The sequence below is a fragment of the Schistocerca americana genome, chromosome 7 (assembly GCF_021461395.2).
Source record: "Schistocerca americana isolate TAMUIC-IGC-003095 chromosome 7, iqSchAmer2.1, whole genome shotgun sequence".
Taxonomy (NCBI): domain Eukaryota; kingdom Metazoa; phylum Arthropoda; class Insecta; order Orthoptera; family Acrididae; genus Schistocerca; species Schistocerca americana.
The window spans coordinates 428,145,922-428,167,996 of record NC_060125.1 but is presented as its reverse complement, the minus strand read 5'-3'; the positions used below and the strand labels follow the sequence as shown (position 1 = coordinate 428,167,996).

At 41.7% G+C, this 22,075-nt stretch overlaps 1 protein-coding gene across 1 annotated transcript in view; it reads left to right on the top strand.

Annotated features, from left to right (window-relative positions):
• The window catches only part of LOC124622603 (esterase B1-like), a 91,630-nt gene that overhangs the window by 39,217 nt on the left and 30,338 nt on the right, over positions 1–22,075 (top strand). Inside the window, exons 4-6 of the mRNA XM_047148363.1 lie at positions 1,082–1,267; positions 11,911–12,116; positions 15,895–16,060. Of these exons, the coding sequence (XP_047004319.1) occupies positions 1,082–1,267; positions 11,911–12,116; positions 15,895–16,060 (558 nt within the window). The remainder of the gene's footprint in view (positions 1–1,081; positions 1,268–11,910; positions 12,117–15,894; positions 16,061–22,075) is intronic.

The following is a 22,075-nucleotide window of genomic DNA, read 5'->3' as shown; positions in this document are numbered from 1 at the left end:
AGAGCTGACATGTGATTATATTTTGACGCAATTTGGGTGCATAGAGCCTGAGAAATCAGTACCCAGAACAACCACCTCTGGCCGTAATAACGGCCTTGATACGTCTGGGCATTGAGTCAAACAGAGCTTGGATGACGCCTACAGGTACAGCTGTCCATGCAGCTTCAACACGATACCACAGTTCATCAAGAGTAGTGATTGGCGTATTGTGACGTGCCCGTTGCTCGGTCACCATTGACCATACGCTTTGAATTGGTGAGAGGTCTGGAGAATGTGCCGGCCAGGGCAGCAGTCGAACATTTTCTTTATCCAAAAAGGCCCGTATAGGACCTGCAACACGCAGTCGTCCATTATCCTGCTGAAATGTAGTGTTTCGCAGGATCGAATGAAGGGTAGAGCCACTGGTCGTAACACATCTGAAATGACACGTACACTGTTCAAAGTGCCGTCAATGCGAAGAAGAGGTGATCGAGGCGTGTAACCAATGGCACCCCATACCATCACGCCGGGTGATACGCCAGTATGGCGATGACAAATACACGCCTCCAATGTGCGTTCACTGCGATGTCGCCAAACACGGATGCGACCATCATGATGCTGTAAACGAAACCTGGATTCATCTGGAGAAATGAGGTTTTGCCATTCGTGCACCCAGGTTCGACGCTGAGTACACCATTGCAGTCGCTCCTGTCTGTGATGCAGCGTCAAGGGTAACCGCAGCCATGGTCTCCGAGCTGATAGTCCATGCTACTGCAAACGTCGTCGAACTGTTCGTGCAGATGGTTGTTGTCTTGCAAACGTCCCTATCTGTGGACTCGGGGATCGAGACGTGGCTGCATGATCCGTTATAGCCACGTCGATAAAATGCCTATGATCTCGACTGCTAGTGATACTATGACAGTTTCACTCCGTCCTCTGCTTCCCAAGGTACATGAAAATTAATATTACTGTCAGGATAGCGCTGGTATAGTTTGCACATATATCATGAGAATTTAGCAAATTTAGTCTCACTTACTTAAAAGACAATTCCATACTCACACTAAATGATGCTCATCCATACACTTGCTGTGGCATGTGCCAGGTTTCCTGAGCCTTCAGAACGATGACATTCCTGGCAACGCTGGCCTCAAGGACCAGGTGTTCGCCCTGCAGTGGGTGCAGCGCAACATCGCCGCCTTCGGCGGCGACCCTGACAAGGTCACCATCTTCGGGGAGAGCGCAGGCGGCTCCTCCACTTCACACTTGTTCTTCTCTCCGGCGGCTAGAGGTGAGTCTCATCCAGGATCAGTTTCACCTTGTCATCATTCGCAAACCATGTTTCGAAATCATTTCTGGTTCAACTGGGAAATGGCACAACACATGAGTATTTGCATATTGCATGTTGGACCATAATGAGCTTGCTATTCAAGTCAATACTAAATATGATCCGTATTTTTAGAACTGCCATTCAAACGAGGTAATAAAAAATTTTCGATCCGTTTTTTTGAGGTTTAACATGGGTGCAATAATAAGTAATTTTTATTCATTATTAAATGGAAGCTTGCACTGTACAGAAAAACGTGAAATTTCTTTATTTCAAATGTTGTGTGCAATTTCGCCTCTCCAATTTGTGGATATTTTTCCTCTCTCTGACTGCCTGTGGTGAGAAAGCTATTTGCTTTTCAGTCGTGTAAGCAATTTTATTCCACCAAACCACGCTAGTGCTGTACTCTAATACGACTAATACCAATACCAGACACTTATTGCTATAAAAATTTACAAGTGAGGACCTAAATGTAGATCTTTTTGAGTAAGGAACAGTTTGCGACGTTTTTAGATCTTTTTAAGAAACGAACACTTTTGACCTTTTTTATAACAGCCTATTTTTAATATCATATTTGCACATTTATTTTATGGGGTATGAAGTGTAATCCTGTATCAGAGTTTGGAAGCCAGTACTTTTTTCATTTATAAATCTGTTCGCTATTGGGATTCAGAAAATTTTTACTCAGAAAATGCCTTAACTATACAGCTTGAAACACGAAAAAATACGTTTGTACAGACTACATCGCACATATTGGCTTTGAATCTGTCAAATGGCATATGGAAGGAGTGTTAGACATTGATTGTTACTATAAAACATATTGTTGAAGGTCTGCTATTATAAAGGTTGAAATCCGATTACTGAATCGTATCAAAGGAGTTACCTTAACCTTAGCATCAGGTTGAGTTTTGCTTCCCCCAACTTCTTTAAACCGCAGAGGGTATGAGCTCATGAAATCTAGGAACGACTTAAATGGCATCGACCCAACCTAATCGACCCAACCTAACCGACCCAACCTTACGCTATTTTTAATAACTACTGACAATCAGCTCAAAGTTTTATTAATCCATATGTAGACTGATTGGTGATTCTATATTTATGTGGCCTTACATCTTAAAACCATATAACGTAAAAGCATCAGAGCCCAATATGTTGGCGGCTGAAGTGAAATTCATTACTAGCAGAGTTAAACTACATTTTTATACCTTACTTGTAGAGTAGTTTGTCGTGTCAGGTCAGTCTACATGATTTCTGTAGTCGTGTGACACAGATGCAGTGTTTCTGCTGCTGTCGAACCGAATCACTTTACAATACCCCGCTTTATAAATGGGCCGCTGCATTTTGTTTTGAGTGTTCTATCTGCACAGAGATCAGCGTCTGACATGACGCCGTGTTGTAGCTACAAGCAAGAGATAATAACGTAACTCATTTTTTGATTTCCTAATTGAAACTCTATGGTTACCTACTTATATCATTTTCCGTGGATCCTTAATGCCGTAGTCTAAGGCCACAGTGCTCACGTTGTTTAGAGCGTCGCAATGAACTATTCCATTCAACATTGTTTTGATCACTTCATTGAAACTTCACATTTGCAATTAGAGGACAGATAATGGAAGAACATATTTCGGGAAATATGACTCTATACTTACTGTTTGGGTTAAACGTATATTGTTTCAAGCTATTGTTTAGCTTTTTGCCAGATAATGCCTCATTTATGAGTATCGTGACTCGGTTAGTCACAATTCTCTGTTTCACCATGATGAGCTGTACTAAGACATATCTCCGTATTTTAAAACAGGAGTTTATTTTATTTTTACATTCTAATTGGTGTAGTTCTCTTTACAGCGTTAGTAACAGGAATTACTTGACTGAAGATAGGAATCAGAGCGACGGAATCGCCGAATGATGAGGCAAAAGTTGTTGGCTTGGCTTTTCTTTGGTTTTCTTATAGGATTCATTTGTTACGCCCTTTGGTCAGGAGTTTGAGGTGGTATTAGAGGAGGTAACGAGTAGTTAGAGAATTTGAAGGGTAGCAAAGTAATTGATGCCGTCCGCTTGTTGGAAGAAATAGGTAAGGAATAGATGTTTGTAGTGTTAAGAACATAACGGAGAGCAAGGATTGGGGTTCAGTGATGCATGTCAGCAGCAGTGTGAAAGATGCAGACGTGGGTGTGACTGCTTGTGAGACATGTAGGAGAGTGATGCTATTAAGTGGATGTGGTGAGCGGCGTGTGGATAGGTCAGTAGTTTGAAGACCAGACCAGAGTTTCATACACAGCCAGAGGCTTTTTCGACATCAAGGAAAAAAAACAGTATTGAGCATTTCCGTTTATTTAATTGATAGGAAATAAGGTCTTTGAGTTGAAGTTGTTTATCGTCGTAGACCACATGGGTCTTACTTGGTGTGTTGCCATGTGGAGGTGGAGCTGTTAGTTAAGGATGGTTTCAAGATTTAGCTAACAACAGACGTGAGGCTGATAGGTTATTAGGGTTAGACTTTAGGACAATTTAGACTGCTCTAAGTAGTAATCTCAGTAAAAGATGATACTGCAAAGAATGTCAAGGATTCGTAAAAGACATGGGACAATTTTTTAGGCGTCAGTATTCAATGGAGTCGGGCCTGGACGTAGTATTTCGCTTTATAGATAGTGTTAGTGTTATGTCTTCAGTTTCTATTGGTGTCAAATTGTTATATTTAGTCCAGTCTGTGCAATACCGAGTAAGTAACGGAAGTCTGGTACGAGAGCCTCACTATCACGTCTTTGCTAGATGAAAGTTTAAATGATTCCGTTTTGAAATCACTGCTTGACAGGAAAACTAAATGAGGTTGGTAAGTGGGGGCTCCGTCCGCTTACAAATAATTCGGGGATTCGGAGCCCAAAGGACTACCATTTTAATGAATAATTCTTATAGTAAATGGAGAATGCAGATAACAGTGCTCAATGAGCTTGTTACATCAAAATATTAACGAAAAGTGTCAAAGTGTAATTTGAATGTGACATTATGTTACTCTTAGAATTTACTTCCGCAGAGAAAAAACAGACATGTTTTCCAGCCGCATTTGTAGCTGATTTCTAGTGAATGGATTCTGTGGAGATGGAAGAACAGTCATTTGCACTAAATGCGTCACTCAGATATGAAAGGTCATTAGAGACGTAGGACATTCTGAGACTGGGGAGAGATACGGAAGGAAACCGGCTGTGTCCTTTTTAAGGGAACTATCTTCGAATTCAGGTAAAGCACGGAACACCTAGGTCTGGTAGGCGAACATTGTTTTGAACCACTATCCTCCCGATTGCCACAGGCTCATCTCTCTCGGTGCCTCGTTAAGGCTGTATATAGGTCAGACACTACAATGAACTAAGATTTGGTTGTGGTGCAGGAGTAGTTGTACCTACAAGGAAAAATATCTTATATGAAATTTATCTGAAAACTCTGAATATGATAATATTTCAGCCGTACTATTTACTAGAGACACATGAAAATTTGTGCCGGGCCAGGACTCGAACCCTGATTTCCCGCTTGTCGCGAGCGATGGTCTTAACCGCTTCCGCTATCCGCACAAGGCTCTGGAAACAATCCAAACATTCATACGTCCAAGTGTCTACGTCCCATACTGCTCGCACATTAGGTGATTACCGCACATGGAGAGACAATATTTTGCCTTAGCGTGAAACATAATTATTGTAGTGTCTGTATTTTTCATCGTCTGTATAGTTCTATGCTAATGTCCTTCAAACATACATTCATGTCTGGAAGACAACGGCTTCTAACTATGCAGTGTCAGTAAAATACAGACATTGTAATAACTGTATAAATGTTTTATGTAGGTCATCTAAATAGCTCCCGCTTCAAGCTCTAGCAGACTTAACACTGCAGAATTGGAGATACAAACGAGTTTATTTCCTACAAAGGCCTTAGTGATAACTTTTTGTTTATTTTTCCAGAGAAAAGATAATTACTGTTGAAACATCCCCTTAGAACAATTATACACGACTGTCCTTAAACTGATACACAATATTTTTTTAGCGCAACGCAATCTGACTTTCAAAAATCCCTACAAAAGAATGGCCCTGACTAACATTAACCTATAAGTTTCACAAATCACTTACCTCACAAAACTCTTCGCTACTCAACCTATTGCAATACAGCGAGCGCCACTACTGCCAGCTAAATAAAAGATTCAAAGTACTGAAGGCACTAACTACTGATAGGCATAGTTAGCAAATGAAAGATTTTGATAGAGAACAACCAATGTATTTACCTCAATAGTCGTAATATATATAGCAGTTCATGACAAATTTCAAAACTCCGCCATCTCTCTCCCCACATCCACCACTGCTGGCGGCTCACCTCCAACTGCGCAACGCTACGCGCTGTTCACATCCAGCTGCTGCTGCCCAACACTACAATGGCAGACAACAATGCAAACTAGACACAGACTGCACACATCACAGCCAGTGATTTTCATAGAGAGGTGGCGTTACCAATAAAAAAACATAACAGCCTACTTACATAGCCCCCATGCCTCCCACAAAAAATTTTACAAATTGGTTTGGGCAGTGGCCAATACAGATTTGAAAAAATTTTTCATAATTACAATAACAAAGAAATCAAATGCACACACTTATTGATACAATGTTGGTCAAAAGCTAAAATTTTGTCACAGTCCATAAAGACAGTCCTGATCATTCATCATAATAGTAATTACACTTTTTTTGCGCAAAGTCTCATTAGTAAAAGAAATTGCACACAGAAGTAGTGGATTGCCATGCAGTCTTGAAGAAGTAGTGTTGTCCTTCCAACGGAAAGACAGCGCTGACTCTCGACATGCACACAGGTAATGGGCTACAACAGAGCAAACCCACAGCAGAGTCATTCGACGTTTTGAAGAATATTGGTAGGTAGGTCATCACAGAGCAGATCCACTGTAGTCCTGGTAGAGATTATGGTATTGGTGGGCCACCAGAAGCGCAGACCCACTGCAGTCCTTGTAGAAATAATGGTACTGGTGAGTCAGCAAAGGTGTAGACCCACTGTAGTCCTTGTAGAGACGGCCAGCAGCCATCTGTTGCAAATGTGCAGGTGCACAATCACCATCGAAGAGTCTTGCAGAGAATATAGCAAGTCCATAAACCACAACTTGTGCACTCACAAAGTTTCTGGAATTGTCCTTAGAACCAGCAATGCTGTTATCCAGTCCCTTGCTGAATCATTAACACACGTGCAAACACTATCAGTCCCTACTTCTCACATATTGTCCATATACTATGACCAACGGAAATGTGTGCAGTGAAATGAATGCTTATAAGTTACTTAGTTTGATAAACTGGTGTCAATTACAATTTTATAACATGAGAATACAATAACAAAGGTACAGAATACATCATTAAAGAACATAACAATACAGATAACATTTGTAGTAAAACAGGCTTTACAAAAGAATAGAAATACACATATACATCAATGTTACAGGAATTATGAGATAAGTAGATACATAAAATATCAGAATAACTTTTGGAACATCAACTTTACACATGAGCATTAAAACAAAATAGAATAAATAATGTCTAAGCATATTTACAAGGTAAATAACATATTATTAATGCAAATTATATTTGAGGATAACAGTATTCCTCATCATTTTATGGCAAAGACAAAGTTAAAAAGCAGAATATCTTTCGATAAACGGTTTTACATGTGAAATGTGGTGTAAACCTTTACTCTTCCTGGTACTCAGAGGTTCAACTTGACCGGAATTATCATGCGGTATACGTCGGTGAGGAATGCTAAAATTTCTCAAGGTTAGCGTCTGTGTTATTTTTGTCTGAGCCAGCCGGCGCAGGTGGCTGCCTGCGGTGCGAGTCATTGTCTGTTCCTTTGTTGGTGCGCGTCGTTATTGGGATGAGGAGACCTAGCTTCTACAAATTCACGTTGTCGAAAGTGCCCTGCTCTGTTTGAATCCCGCCAGTTCTGATAAAATTCAGGTCTGTCGTTATGTCGGTAGTTTACATAGTTTCTTGTTTGTCGGTCATGTGGTGGAGAATTTCTCGCGGAATCGTAACTGCGTGCTGAACTGTTGCGTCTGAAGTTATTCTGTCTCCCTTGATAGTAATTGTTTTGGTTCCCATATTGTCCGTTTCTAAGGTAATCTCTGTCATATTTATTACTACGGAAACGCGATCTTTCTCTGTAACTATTATTACTCTGCCAGTGGTTGTCATATGGGTGGTGTCTATTTTGGTCACGATTTGCGTTGTGAGAATAGCCTTGTCGCGTCCAGTTATCGTTTCTGTCGTCACGGAATTATGACGGATGTGACCTGTAGTGATTGTTTTCCTGTTTTCGCATCCCGCGACTGTCTGTGTCAATTTCTAATTCTTGTAAGAGTCCCTGAAAAGCTTCAATGTCGTCTTTGCAACGTCCTGCCAAATTAATGTGTCGTAAATGTTCAGGTAATTTGATTAAGCAAATGCGGATGAGTTCTGAAGGGCTGTATGGGTTTGAAAGATATTGATTCTTATGCAACATGTCTTCAAAATATTTCACAAGACTGGAGAATTCAGATTGTTCGAAATGTTTCATCATTATGATGCCATGTTTTACTCGGTCTTGTGTGACTTGAGACCAATATGCTGAGAGGAAGGCATGGTAAAACTCTCCTTCACTGTGGCAATCGTGAATGACCGACCGCATTCTTACAGCTGGTTCATTCTCTAAGTAGCCACACATAAATTCTAATCTGTGCTCTAATGACCAGTTGGGAGGAAAACAATGAGAGAATTGATGGAGCCACGCTTGTGGATGAATGTCGTTGCCAGAATTCTTAAACGTTTTGAATTTACGTGTAGTAATGAACAGCTTATAGTCAAAATCATCGTGTCGGCGAGTCGCATGTCATCATTGTTACGTCGTGTCGGCGGTTCAATCTTAAAATTCGGTGCACATTGCCAATTTCCTTCATAATTTCCGAAGTGTCCTGTGTTATTATTTTGTGGTTGTTCCGTATTTCTAAGTCCCTCTTCCCGTATTGGAGCGCGAGTGGCCTCTGAAATACGTAATTCTTGTATTACCTGAGTCAGCTGATCTTGTACTTCCCGGATTTCTCTTTGGTGTTGCGTATTAATTTGATTCTGATTTTGTTTGAATTTCCTAATTTGTTCGCACTCTTCTGTGTCATTAAAGACTACCGGTTTTGTGTCGTTCAGATAATCATCTACCTTCGTAGATAAGTTAGTGAACTGATCAGAAAGTTCGGCTACTTTCTCCGATAGTGAACACATTTCCTCAATGTGATTTTCTGAACCAAGTTTCAGAGTGTCCATTTGTGTTGAAATCGAATCTACTGTGTCCTTTAAGTTTTCCCGAGTTTTTGCAAGTTGCGTAACCGAATCGGTAGATGCAACTGAGTCAAATTTAGCTTGCAAGGTCTCATGATTTTCATGAACAATAGTTTGCAGTTCTTTTATGGCTGCTTCGTGATTCTGTAATGCATTTTCATGCCGCGAAAAAATAGGTTGAAAATGCTCACAAATTTGTGTTTTTACGTCATTACAGACTTTTTGACATTTCGATTCAATGTTATGTAACTCAGTAGTTAAATCTTCACGTGTTTGTTCAAGAGTTTGTTCCAATGAGTCTAACGTTTGAAGCTTTTGCTGTGTTTGGCTCTGATTTTGTTCCACTGTGTCTAACTTTTGAAGATTTTGTCCCATTTGTCTCTGATTTTGTTCCATTTGTTGCATTAATTGCAATAATAATGTTTTAGTGTCTGAAATCTGTTTCTCTATGCTTTTTGGCAGTGCATTTTCACGGGCAACATTCACATTTTGACAAGCAGAAAATGTGTCTTGACTCATTTGAAAAAACGGTGAGGACGCAAAACCTGAATCTACAGTATTTGCAAAATTGTGTCCTGTCATTTCGGATTCCTGAGGCGAGCTGTTGCCGAGCGATCGATCGATAATGCTTCCCTGTTCACTACCTGTTTCACTGTCTATGGCATTGTTTGCAGCCCGCTCCATTTCCCTATGCACAGTTACCAAATTACTACTTTGAACGTCTGTAAATTCATTACACAGTGGTGCTGGCAAGCTACGCTCGTCGTCACTATTATTTCTCAGTTTACTTTGGAGCCTAGTATTACGTTTTTCACACGCCATTATTGTCACAATATTTCACACAATAACACAGAAAAGCACAATTTGAAGAGCAAAAATAAGAGAACACATTAACACAGCACTGAAAATAATATCTAGTTAATTGCAAGCGCAGCTGCGAAATACTTGGTGCAAATCTAAATGCATGCCACAACTGTGTACAACAATGAAAAACTACAACTACAAAGGAAATTCTCTCAACAATTACGCGCTAGCAATAAACAATAGCTACACTAATTACACAAACTACAAGAAAAAAAATCAGAAGATTCCAGTGAGGTATCCTAGGCTAAGGTCGACATATGAAACGTCCCCTTAGAACAATTGTACACGACTGTCCTTAAACTGATACACAATATTTTTTTAGCGCAACGCAATCTGACTTTCAAAAATCCCTACAAAAGAATGGCCCTGACTAACATTAACCTATAAGTTTCACAAATCACTTACCTCACAAAACTCTTCGCTACTCAAGCTACTGCAATACAGCGAGCGCCACTACTGCCAGCTAAATAAAAGATTCAAAGTACTGAAGGCACTAACTACTGATAGGCATAGTTAGCAAATGAAAGATTTTGATAGAGAACAACCAATGTATTTACCTCAATAGCCATAATATATATAGCAGATCATGAAAAATTTCAAAACTCCGCCATCTCTCTCCCCACATCCACCACTGCTGGCGGCTCACCTCCAACTGCGCAACGCTACGCGCTGTTCACATCCAGCTGCCACTGCCCAACACTACAATGGCAGACAACAATGCAAACTAGACACAGACTGCACACAGCACAGCCAGTGATTTTCATACAGAGGTGGCATTACCAATAAAAAAACCTAAACAGCCTACTTACACTGTATTGCTGTGTTACAGCCAAGACATAGCACAGGGAAACAGTTACTCATACGTAACATCAGCGTATAAATAGTTTATGTGATCATGATTTGGAAATATTAAAATCACAAGAAGTCAAGTCAGAATGTATATTTCAAAGTAGTAAAAGTAGGGTCGATTTAAATTTATGGATCCGTTATGGATAGTAGGCAAATATAGGCAACCTGTAAAGATAACGTTGAAAGCAGTAACTTGTAAAACGATTTTTCGACCGATGCTTGAATATTCCTCGACATTCTCGGACCAATAACTGATAGAATAGATGGAAGACAAAGAGGAGATCTGAAGAAGAACAGCACCTTCCTTTAGTCAACACGACAGCATTGCAGAGACCCTCTTGTAACTCCAGCGGCAGACACTACAAGAGATCTGTTGTGCAAGAAGATGTGGTAACCTGTTAAAAATCCATAACACGCTTTTCTAGAAGAGTCAGCCAATATATTGCTTCCTCCTACGTAAATCTAGCAGAAAGGCCATAAAAGTGAAGTAACAAATATTTTAGCTCACACGGGCATCAACAATTGTTCTACCCACACATTGACATCGTTCGGATGTTGTAACTTCCTATTAATTCAGTCCAATAATCCCAAGTACCATAAACGGTTTGCTGCTTTAGTTCATTAAAACGGGTGGCAGATTGCACAGCATACATCTGCGTCCCAAGCTGGCACTAGAACAAAAATGTGGCAAAACAATAAAAGTATATCAAATGACATTTATTACGAGATAGGACAGAAACTGTACTTAAAGTTGACAGAAGGCGACCGATGCGAGGGCCTTCGCCAACAGCACGTCATCGCCTGCAGCGCCTCTCCAGGTCTCGTGACCGTAGCTGCTGGACCGTAGACGACTGGAAAACCGTGCCCTCGTCACATTAGTCCTGATTTCAGTTTTTAAGAGCTGGTGGTAGGGTTCGCGTGTGGTGCAGACAGCACGAAGTCATAGACCGAATTCGTCAACAACGCACTTTGCAATGCGGTGGTGGCTCCATAATGTTGTGGGCTGTGTGTGCATGGATGGACTGGGTCCTCTGGTCAAACTGAACCGATCATTGACTCGAAATGGTTATTTTAGGCTGCTTGGAGACTATTTGAAGCCATTCATGAACTTCACAAAAAAATTTGGAACATTTTTGGATGACAATGCGCCGTGTCAACGGGCAGCGATTGGCTTGAAGAGTATTCTGGGCACTTCGAGCGAGAGATTTAGCCACCCAGGTGGCCAAACGCAAATCCAGTCGAACATTTGTGGGACATAATCTAGAGGTCATTTTGTGCACAAAATCGTGCAATGGCAACACTTCCGCAGTTATGGACGACTTACAGGCGGCATGGTTCATTATTTCTGCAGGAGGCTTCCAACGACTTGCTGCGCAGGTGCCATGTCGAGCTGCGGCACTACGCTACTCAAAATGAGGTCCGACACGATATTAGGAGACATCCCATGACTTTTTCCATCTCAATGTGTCTCCTGACAGTAAACAGACGAGATACGAAAGTTCAGTCTCCTTAATCATGTGTGATTATTTTGACGAAATGAGACTATTTTTACAGGTCTGTTCCGTGGAGTGATCATGGAGAGCGGCGTAGCAAACGCCAACTGGAGCGTGGAGCAGAGCCCCAGAGAGAAGGCGTACCGCCTGGCGGCGGCGCTCGGCTTCCAGCCGCAGGGCGCCAACGACTCTGCCGTCGCTGCCTTTCTGAGGGCCGCCGACCACGCAGACCTCACCAGGGACAACAGCCAGGCCCTCTCAGACTTCGTGAGTCGAACTGTGGCAATTTTGTTCGTCCTAGACAGTTTGTGGCAGCAATCGCTCGACGTTCTGCACAGGGAATTACCTGAATCGCCTGTCCTCCTGATCGTTGATGCCAGGTGAATCTGAGCTCTAGCGACAAAATTTCTGATGAAGTTTTTCTGAATATTTTCATATGAAGGACACTTGCTTCGTGCGATACTCTCCAGTGTAGTAATACACACTATATGATCAAAGTATCTGGACAGCCATACTTAACGCGGAATTGACCACTAGATGTAACTATAGGTGGAACCACCACTTTAAAAAAAAGGGGGATGGGACCGGGGGGGGGGGGGGGGTATTGTATTGTCAGTAGAGAAGCGCTAACAGCAGGCTGGGTGGGCCAGGAGCACTCAGTAACCTGAAAAATAGACTAGTCATCGAAATTTTTGTGAGTGAGAATCCCTTCAGTCGCTTTTCAAGCGTTCTAAAGTTGTTGACGATATGATGTGAAGTGGAAAAGCGAATGCAGAACCAATACTACGCCAAGAGGAGGCAGGTAGTATTGTTATTGATGACAGTGTCACTAAAGCATACTTACTAAACACAGTTTTCAGAAATTCCTTTACCAAATAAGACGAAATAAATATCCCAGAATTCGACTCAACAACAACTTCCAACATGAGAAACCAAGAAATATGTATTGTCGGTGTAGCGAAACAGCTTAAATTATTCAAGAAAAGCAAGGCCTCCGGTCGAGATTGTATATCAGTCATGTTCTTTTAAGAGAATGCTGATACAATAGATCCACAGTTAGCAAACATATAAAACGCCCGCTCAACGAAAGATACGTACTTAAGACTGGAAAGTTGCGCAAGTCACACCAGTACTCAAGAAAGAAAATTGGAGTAATCCACTGAACTGCAGACTCATATCACTAACCTAGATTTCCAATGGGATTTTGGAACAAAGTCTGTGTTCGAACATTGTAAATTACCTCGAAGATAACGATTTATTGACAAACAGCTAACACGGATTCAGAAACTACCGTTTCTTCTGAAACGCAATCAGCTCCTTACTCGCAAGAAGTAACGAGGGCTATCGATACGGAATCCTACATTGATTACATACTTTTAGATTTTCAGAAGGCTTTTGACAAAGCTCCTCACAAGCGATTTCTAATCAAAATATTTGGTTACATGGAATCACCTGAGTTATGCCTCTGGATTTATGGTTTCCTGTTAGCAAGGTCACAGCTCGTAGTAAGTTTGGTACTAACAAGAGCTCCGAAACTGTTAACACATGTACATTAAGTTCAGACACCTATAAAGTAGTTGACATAATAGGGAGAAATAAATTTCAATGATAATGGGCATACATGCTCTGTGTTAATCCTGTCAGGAATCATCTGTAAAAACAAATGACAGGAGCAAATTTGTCTTAGAATAGGTACACTGGACCTGTATAATGACACAGGGCCAACTGCTGAAATATTAAGTACGAAAATAGTCTTAAATTCTCGTTGTGTTTTAGAAGCTTTTCAAACAGTTGATGACCAACTGTTCACACTGGCGGGAAGCCAGAGCATAAAACAGAAAGTAAAATGTTTACGATGGGGGACTGTTACGAGCTGCTATGTTTTTCGTGTTATGTTTTATATTCTAAGCAGAGAACACGTCTTTTCCTGTCGTAACTAAACAGATTTATAAACAGAGTGATTGGCCTGTCAGTTATTTGTAAGTGACCAGGAAAACATATTTTTTCCGAATACATTAACTTGCATCCTTTGAACATATTTTATTTCATTTGCAAAGATTTTGCAGGAAAACGAAATGGACAGTTCTCAGTTATGTACAATACACGGTTTTCGTATGAGTTACGCCGATTGAGAACAACATATGAGTCAGAGTTTAACTAATATTTTACATATGTGATATCTGTTCTTCAGGATACGTCTGAAAGAAAAGGCACCAGTTTGATCCTGCATCCACTATGGATCAAGACACAAATAACTTGAAGGCATTAGCTGCAGTGGGCACTGATTTATATCAATGAGGCAAGTTGACAATTTGTGGTGGAGTGGTATTCGAACATCGGTCCCCGCTCACTAGACAGATCCATTGGCCACTACGCCATCCAGACACAGTGGTCACCACGACTACACGGATAGCTTTAGCACACCTCCTACCAGACCCAAAAATCTCAACTTATACCGCACACTATTGATATAGTGCTCCTGGTCATTAGCCTCAATACTTGCAGCACTATCCGATTCCCATGAGATGTCTAGCTTGGTGTACAACTGCACTGAAGGAATCATTTGCCGTCATCACCCTAATTATGTACAGTGGCCAGCACATCTGCCTAGTAAGCAGGAGCCCAGGTTTGAACCATGGTACGGCAAAAATTTTGAACTTCCCCTATTGATATAAATCAATACCCAGTAGCAGCTAATGTGTCTTGATTCATGGTGGTGGGCAATGATCCCCTCAGTGAAGATACATGTCAAGCTTGAACTCTTACACAAATCAGCAAGACACCATGAGGATTGATGCTAATGAGCAGAGGCATTACATCAGTAGTGTGTGGCATAAATTGAGAATTTGTGTCCAACATGTGGTGATGGGATGTGCTAGGGTAGTCTGCGTGGTTATGGTGATCATTGTGTCCGGATAGCTCTGTAGCTAGCACATCAGCCTTTTACACAGGACCCTGGTTCCGATACCAATCCAGAAAAAAATTTAATTTCTCCAATTGATATAGGTCAATGCCCACTGGCAATAATGTCTTTAATTCTTTTTTGTCTTAATATAGTTTACAATCTGCAGTTACAGAAATGGTTAAGAATGTTAGGGTCATTACGTTTCAGCAATGGCTTTTGAGCGTCTAACACTATTTTGCATTAGGATAAAATCAATATTTGAAACTGATCGCCTAACCTCAGTGGTGAACATTGGTGTGATCTGCCTAAATAGTTCTTGACAACAAAACCTGTTATATAGTCTGTTACTTATCTTAGTCTCTTCTTTGCAGTTTTCTCCATGTTTTACATTGTCGCAGTAAATCTAGAAAGCTGACTCCTGTCTGAAAAGCAAAGGTCTAGGATCGCTAATTTTGTTATACATCACTATAAAACGATTAGCTGTGAGGTTTTTTTCTCATTAATATTTTCATTATTTATTACTTTGTTTTGAAGGATATGTCATCACACACACAATTTATTGGACGACACATGTTTTCAATTAAAAGGTTTCCTTAACAGGCATTGGCAATCAACACCATACTCTTCTCAATAACAACTACTTAAAACACACCGAAAAGAAGGAAGAGGTCAGAGATTCATTTTATCATAAAACGATCTACACAAGAAATGACATTTATGAGTAATCCTTACTTCGGTAACTGACACTGTAGCTGTTTTTAAATGATTATTCAAAATCTTAGAAATAATCAGAATAATGGTAATCATTAGTAATCTTTTCTAAATTATAAAAATATATTTAACACATTTTTACTGTTTCAGTGGTCTGTCTGAAATAACTTTGCATCACAAGTGTTTACTTTTAAACGTGAAAAAAATTGTACTGTGCTATCTCTTTAAATGTAAATGAAAATCGGAATTTTATATTGTGTGGAAAATATTGTTCTGTCATGTGGTGACTTTATTGAATGTGTGGAGTTGTTTGTAACTGACCACTGCAATTAGAAGTGCTCCTGTCACAAGCTTTAGTATAAACATTCTCATTTGCAATTTCCAACACTGAGTGTGCCTTGAGCAGCACCTGCTGTTACCTCCACACAGGAGAAGCGAGGCCGCAAGGGAATCGCTTTTTCGCCCGTTATTGAGCCACAGTCGGACACTGCTGTGGTCACCGAGTCTCCAGGAGAAATCCTGAGGGACGGCCGCTACAACCAGGTCGCCGTCATGACAGGCGTCACTTCTGCAGATGGCAGTGTCATTGTTGAATGTACGTACACAAACTTGTATACAAATGTAGTGCACTGTTACCTCAAAGCCGACTACATAAATTACTACACTAATATGTCATTTATAACTGCTGACACACAACACGTCTCACAATGTAGATGGGTACCTGGGAGTGCATTATCTTTAGGCTCTGTTACTTAACTTTTTTCTGGTCTGTGTGCCTCATTGCTTAACCTAACATAACACATGACAACGATGCCTGCGACTACATTTAAGATTCAAAGCCTATCTTATAGTGTGTTTCCGAAGCTATGTTCCAGTGCACCGTATCATAATCATCATTGTCGTCGTCGCTAGACGTTTAATATCCACATGTGGATAAAGATGTCCTCTATATCTGTGCATACATCATGGGCTGTAGTTTGGGTTTTGTGTGTTGTTAATGTATGTTTTCTAAGAGCATCTACCAACGCTAATGTTGTGTCGTCCATGATGGGCTGTGGATTTGTCAACCACGACCATTTATATCAGTAAAAGGTAAATTATACAGTCATCATCAGGTGGATGAGTGGATTGCATTACATTTTTGTTTGCTGGCTGTAGTCGGTTGTCTGTTCTGAGTTCTAGAGTTCTCCTGCGCTACAAACATGGTATAACCAGTATTTGTTAACGTAATATAACAGTAGGATCACACATTTTAAAGAAAAATGAAACTAGTTGGGGTATGTTCCAGCAGAAATAACCATGAAGTTCGTCGTAAATATACAACATCAGTTTTAGGTGTCACACAAATATGAAACAACAACATTAAAAGTACAGAGCTTGTATGGAGGTAGAAAAACAGTGCTTTGTCAGTCACAGAGCTTTCGTCACCAGCTTACATTGGGAAAAAGGAGAGATAACGAATACGTGTGTATTTAACTCTTCACGGCCTTTTCGCTCAAGAATATCATTATTGCATTAACGAAAAATATGAAAAATAAACAGCTTATAAACTTATATTTCAGCATATTTATTTGATAATTTTTCGATTTGGTGTGTTGGGAGTTATTTTACCATTTAGGCACTGGCAAAAATTGTGACAATAAAAGTTACTGTGCTTCGCCTAATATGCTTGAGAAACAACGTCTAATGTGTTAAAGAGGCTTGTAAAAAGAGTTCACTGCCACTGTCTCAGCTTTGTCATTGCGTTCTGCCCATGTTTTCTGTTGTGAATTGCTAATATACTAACACACTGTTACGTAAGAGTTGTTTTTTCCACCATAATACATTATGTAATTCACTGCACTACAACAAAAATAAAAAATAAACAAATTTTGCAGCTCGTATGTTTACGAGACAAAGCACCCATTATAGCCAGACTAGACGACGTTTCCGAACTGGGTTTACAGAACATGTAAATACGTTCAGATACTAGTCACATTAACGACACAAAACATGTTCTGCACTACGTAGACAGTAGTTTAACAATATTCTACAAGCCAAAAAAGATCAACAACTGAACCTCTATGAATAACCCGCAATTTTTGTTCACAACAGGGAACATGGACTTGACACACTCACTCATACAGCTGAGAACGTGCCAATGAGCTTTCTTAGAAGCATCTCAAGTATACTAGACGATGTACAGGAAGTCAGAAAAGCAACTCCCAAATCATCAAACCGAAAGATTAACGAATAAATGTGATGAAATACAGGTTTATAATTTATATTGTGAAGCCAAAATGTTGTATTACGTTATCTGTGCATTTGATTCGCAATGTAAGCTAGGAATGAATGCTATTTGACTTTCAAGGCTGTATACATACGTACAATCACAGGACTATTTATGTTGTTGTTTTGTGTTTATGTAATGTGAGTATATTAATTATTGTTTACAAATTTTAATTGTTGTGCCATATTATGTTAACAAATGTTTATTATTTCTATCGAAATGAAATCTAAGACAACTGGATCCACCCAAAAAACAAAAATGTAATGTAATCCACTGATACGCATGACGATGATGGTGGTGTAAGGCCTCGAAACGATTTATGATAAAAAATGAAGAGTGACTGACACATAATAGTTTTAGTTTGTCTCTTATGTACCCGCTTTCATTTAAGTCGTCAGCTCGATTTGATATCATCTCTTGAAATGTAGCAAAGAATTTCCTTGCTTCATGTACAATCGATTCGGCTAGATACATGATCCGCCGACACCATCACATTTTCAATACTTCTACTTATCGCGAGCAGTAAGAGGGAAATCCGTGTTCGAGTCCTTGACCAGCAAAAATTTTGAGTCGTTGTTCCATTTCACTCCCGATGGTTGTCCATATTCGCAACTGCGAACACATTTAATGTATTTGATAACGACTGTAGTTGCCACAGTGCCTATTAAAGGAACAGTGCATCGTTATTCGGAATAACATAGGCACTACAACATCGTACTTGTCACATGGTCTCAAGTCAAATAAACACAGTCAACCTTCCTTTCGAGACACAACGGGAGGAAGGAGCCAAATTTTGAAAAACCTGTTTAGTGTACTGAAAACTCTACAAAGAAATTTCAGTATTCAGCATACTTACTTATTTTCTTTCTGTTTGGCTGTTGCCTCGAACTGACAAATATACAATCCGATCCATTTTTATAAGTTCATTGTTTATTTGCACTGTATTTCTGTCGACGCGCTAGTTATTGCCTACATTATTTTAATAATTTTAATTTCAGGCATATTTTCAAATGTGCTTTCTTCAGTTCTGCTGTTCCTTGTTGAGATTTGTCTGCTCTAAAGGTAATCATTACAGTGCCACTAGCTAAATAAGAGTTATTCAATGTGAGTGTATGCTTTCCCGGCGTATACAGCTGGCGAAGAGTTCTCGGGCTTCCAGCCGGGTGGCGGTGTCTTCAAACAGCGACGTTTCGACGAGTGACATACTCATCATCTTCTGGCGAAGTGCCGAGACTTTGCGGATGCCGGTCCCTTTATACCTGCGGTGTGCCCCCCACCACCTGGCCGCGGGAGGCTGGGTCCAGAGGAGCCGGCGGGCGAGGTGGAGGGGGAAGCGGGTGCGCCGTTCGTGTCTCCGTCAGAGCATTCTGATTGCGTCTCGTGAGCTGGACGGTTCTTGTTGCGTTCCTGGCGTATTGCGGCTAATGCTGGATTCCAGGCCGCGCTCAGTTGATAGCCTTCGTCCCTGTTCACAAGGTTCTCGTGGACCCGTATTTCTATTGATTCTTTAATGACGCTATCCCAATAGCTCCCGGCTCGGCATTGCACCCTGGTGTTTTCGAAGTCAAAGGTGTGGTTTTCTTTGATGCTATGTTCAGCTATAGCAGATTTCTCTATCTGTCCAAGTCGAACATGCCTGATATGTTCCTCGCACCTTTTTGAGATGCAGCGCTGCGTTTGACCAATGTACTGCACACCACATTCGCAGGCAATGTTGTATATACCAGGTGTGTTTAGTTTGAGTGGGTCTTTAGCTGAGCCCAGCAGCTCTTTCGTCTTCGGCGGTGGTCGGAAGACGATATTTATGTTAGATTTTCTTAATAGCCTCCCGATTTTGGCTGATGTGGGCCCCAAATATGGAAGAAAGGCGAGTCTCTTGTTAACTTCCTCTTCCTTTTCCTGAACTTTGTCAGCCTGTCTCCTCTTGAAGGCCCTGCCAATCTGTGTTTCACTGTACCCGTTTTTCCGAAATACCTCTCTTAGGTGGTGTAATTCGTCTGAGAGGCTTTCTTTGTCACAAATGACGTGCGCCCTATGCACCAAGGTGGACAGTACTGACTGGCGTTGCGCCGGATGGTGGCAGCTGGTTGCATGGAGGTACAGGTCTGTGTGTGTCTTTTTTCTATATACTGAATGGCCCAGCGTGCCATCCGCTTTCTTCCTGATCAGTATGTCCAGGAATGGAATACAGCCATTCTCTTCTACTTCCATCGTGAAGGTTATATTCTCATGTATGCCGTTTAGGTGGTCCATAAACTCCTCCAGTGCCTGCCTGCCATGCTGCCAAATCACGAAAGTGTCGTCCACATAGCGGAAGAAGTGCCTGGGTTTACGGTGAGCAGTTTGTAGTGCCACCTCCTCAAAGTGTTCCATATAAAGATTCGCGATCCCTGGAGCAAGGGGAGATCCCATGGCCACTCCATCCACTTGTTCATAATGCTCTCCATTGCACTTGAAGTAGGTTGTCGTAAGTGCATATTCAAAGAGCTTCACTGTTTCAGGCTCGAAGTGCCGATTAAGGAGCGCCAAGGCGTCTTGTAGCGGTACTTTTGTGAACAAGGAGGTGACGTCGAAGCTCACGAGTAGGTCATCACTCTGTATTCGGATGTCCTTCAGTATTCTAACGAAATCCGCGGAGTTTTTCACCTGATGACTGCAGTGTCCCACCAGTGGTTTCAATAGTGTCGCCAGGTATTTGGCCAGTCCATAACTGTGAGAGTTGATAGTGTCCTCCAACGTTGCCGAGACAAGAACATCTTGCCACGATTTGCGGAATTAAGACATCCTGTGAAAACGAAGAAAACCGAACGTATTTTACGGCGAGCAGGGATGGCCATTGTCAGGGAACGCATTCACTACACACGGCAAGAACTGGACAAGAATGCACGCATCCTGATCGCATGTCACCTGAAAATGGCAGAAGCATTACCGGCACACACTTGGGAGTGGGTTGACTGCAGCTCTCATGCCGACAGTGAGGTGCAGAAACGACATGTTGCCGCAAAACAGATCAACAAATTCGGCAGACTCTCTGGAGCTCAGTCGACCCAGAAGGTGACAAATAGCACCAGAGCTATTGTAAATTTGACAGATAAGGTGCTAGATGCAGCCACAACTTCTGTCCTCACGAAAGGGTTGAACTTTGCACCTGTACCAAGGACCATACCGAAACGGGACATCATCAGCAGCGTAGAGGAAGCAATCCGGGGCCTACCCAAGGAGGAAGCTGAGCAGATCCGAAGGGAGACCTGCAGGATCATCGACAAGTCACGACTCCCTAAAGCCAACATTACTGCGCAGGAGCGAGAGGCTATCCGCGCACTGAGGGATGATGCTGACATCATGGTCCTCCCAGCAGACAAGGGAAATGCGACGGTGCTGATTCGCACAGTCGACTACCAACAGAAAATCTGCTCTCTGCTGCAAGACCCAGCCTACAGGAAGCTCAACAAGGACCCTACATCGACGATGACCAGGAAAACCGTGGCGCTACTGAAGGACTCAGATCTACCAGAGGCAGTGCAGAAACGGCTGTATCCCAGAGCGCCAACGACACCGCGCCTGTATGGGTTGCCCAAGATTCACAAAGATGGGGTGCCTCTACGGCCGATTCTGGACACTATCAACTCGCACAGTTATGGACTGGCCAAATACCTGGCGACACTATTGAAACCACTGGTGGGACACTGCAGTCATCACGTGAAAAACTCCGCGGATTTCGTTAGAATACTGAAGGACATCCGAATACAGAGTGATGACCTACTCGTGAGCTTCGACGTCACCTCCTTGTTCACAAAAGTACCGCTACAAGACGCCTTGGCGCTCCTTAATCGGCACTTCGAGCCTGAAACAGTGAAGCTCTTTGAATATGCACTTACGACAACCTACTTCAAGTGCAATGGAGAGCATTATGAACAAGTGGATGGAGTGGCCATGGGATCTCCCCTTGCTCCAGGGATCGCGAATCTTTATATGGAACACTTTGAGGAGGTGGCACTACAAACTGCTCACCGTAAACCCAGGCACTTCTTCCGCTATGTGGACGACACTTTCGTGATTTGGCAGCATGGCAGGCAGGCACTGGAGGAGTTTATGGACCACCTAAACGGCATACATGAGAATATAACCTTCACGATGGAAGTAGAAGAGAATGGCTGTATTCCATTCCTGGACATACTGATCAGGAAGAAAGCGGATGGCACGCTGGGCCATTCAGTATATAGAAAAAAGACACACACAGACCTGTACCTCCATGCAACCAGCTGCCACCATCCGGCGCAACGCCAGTCAGTACTGTCCACCTTGGTGCATAGGGCGCACGTCATTTGTGACAAAGAAAGC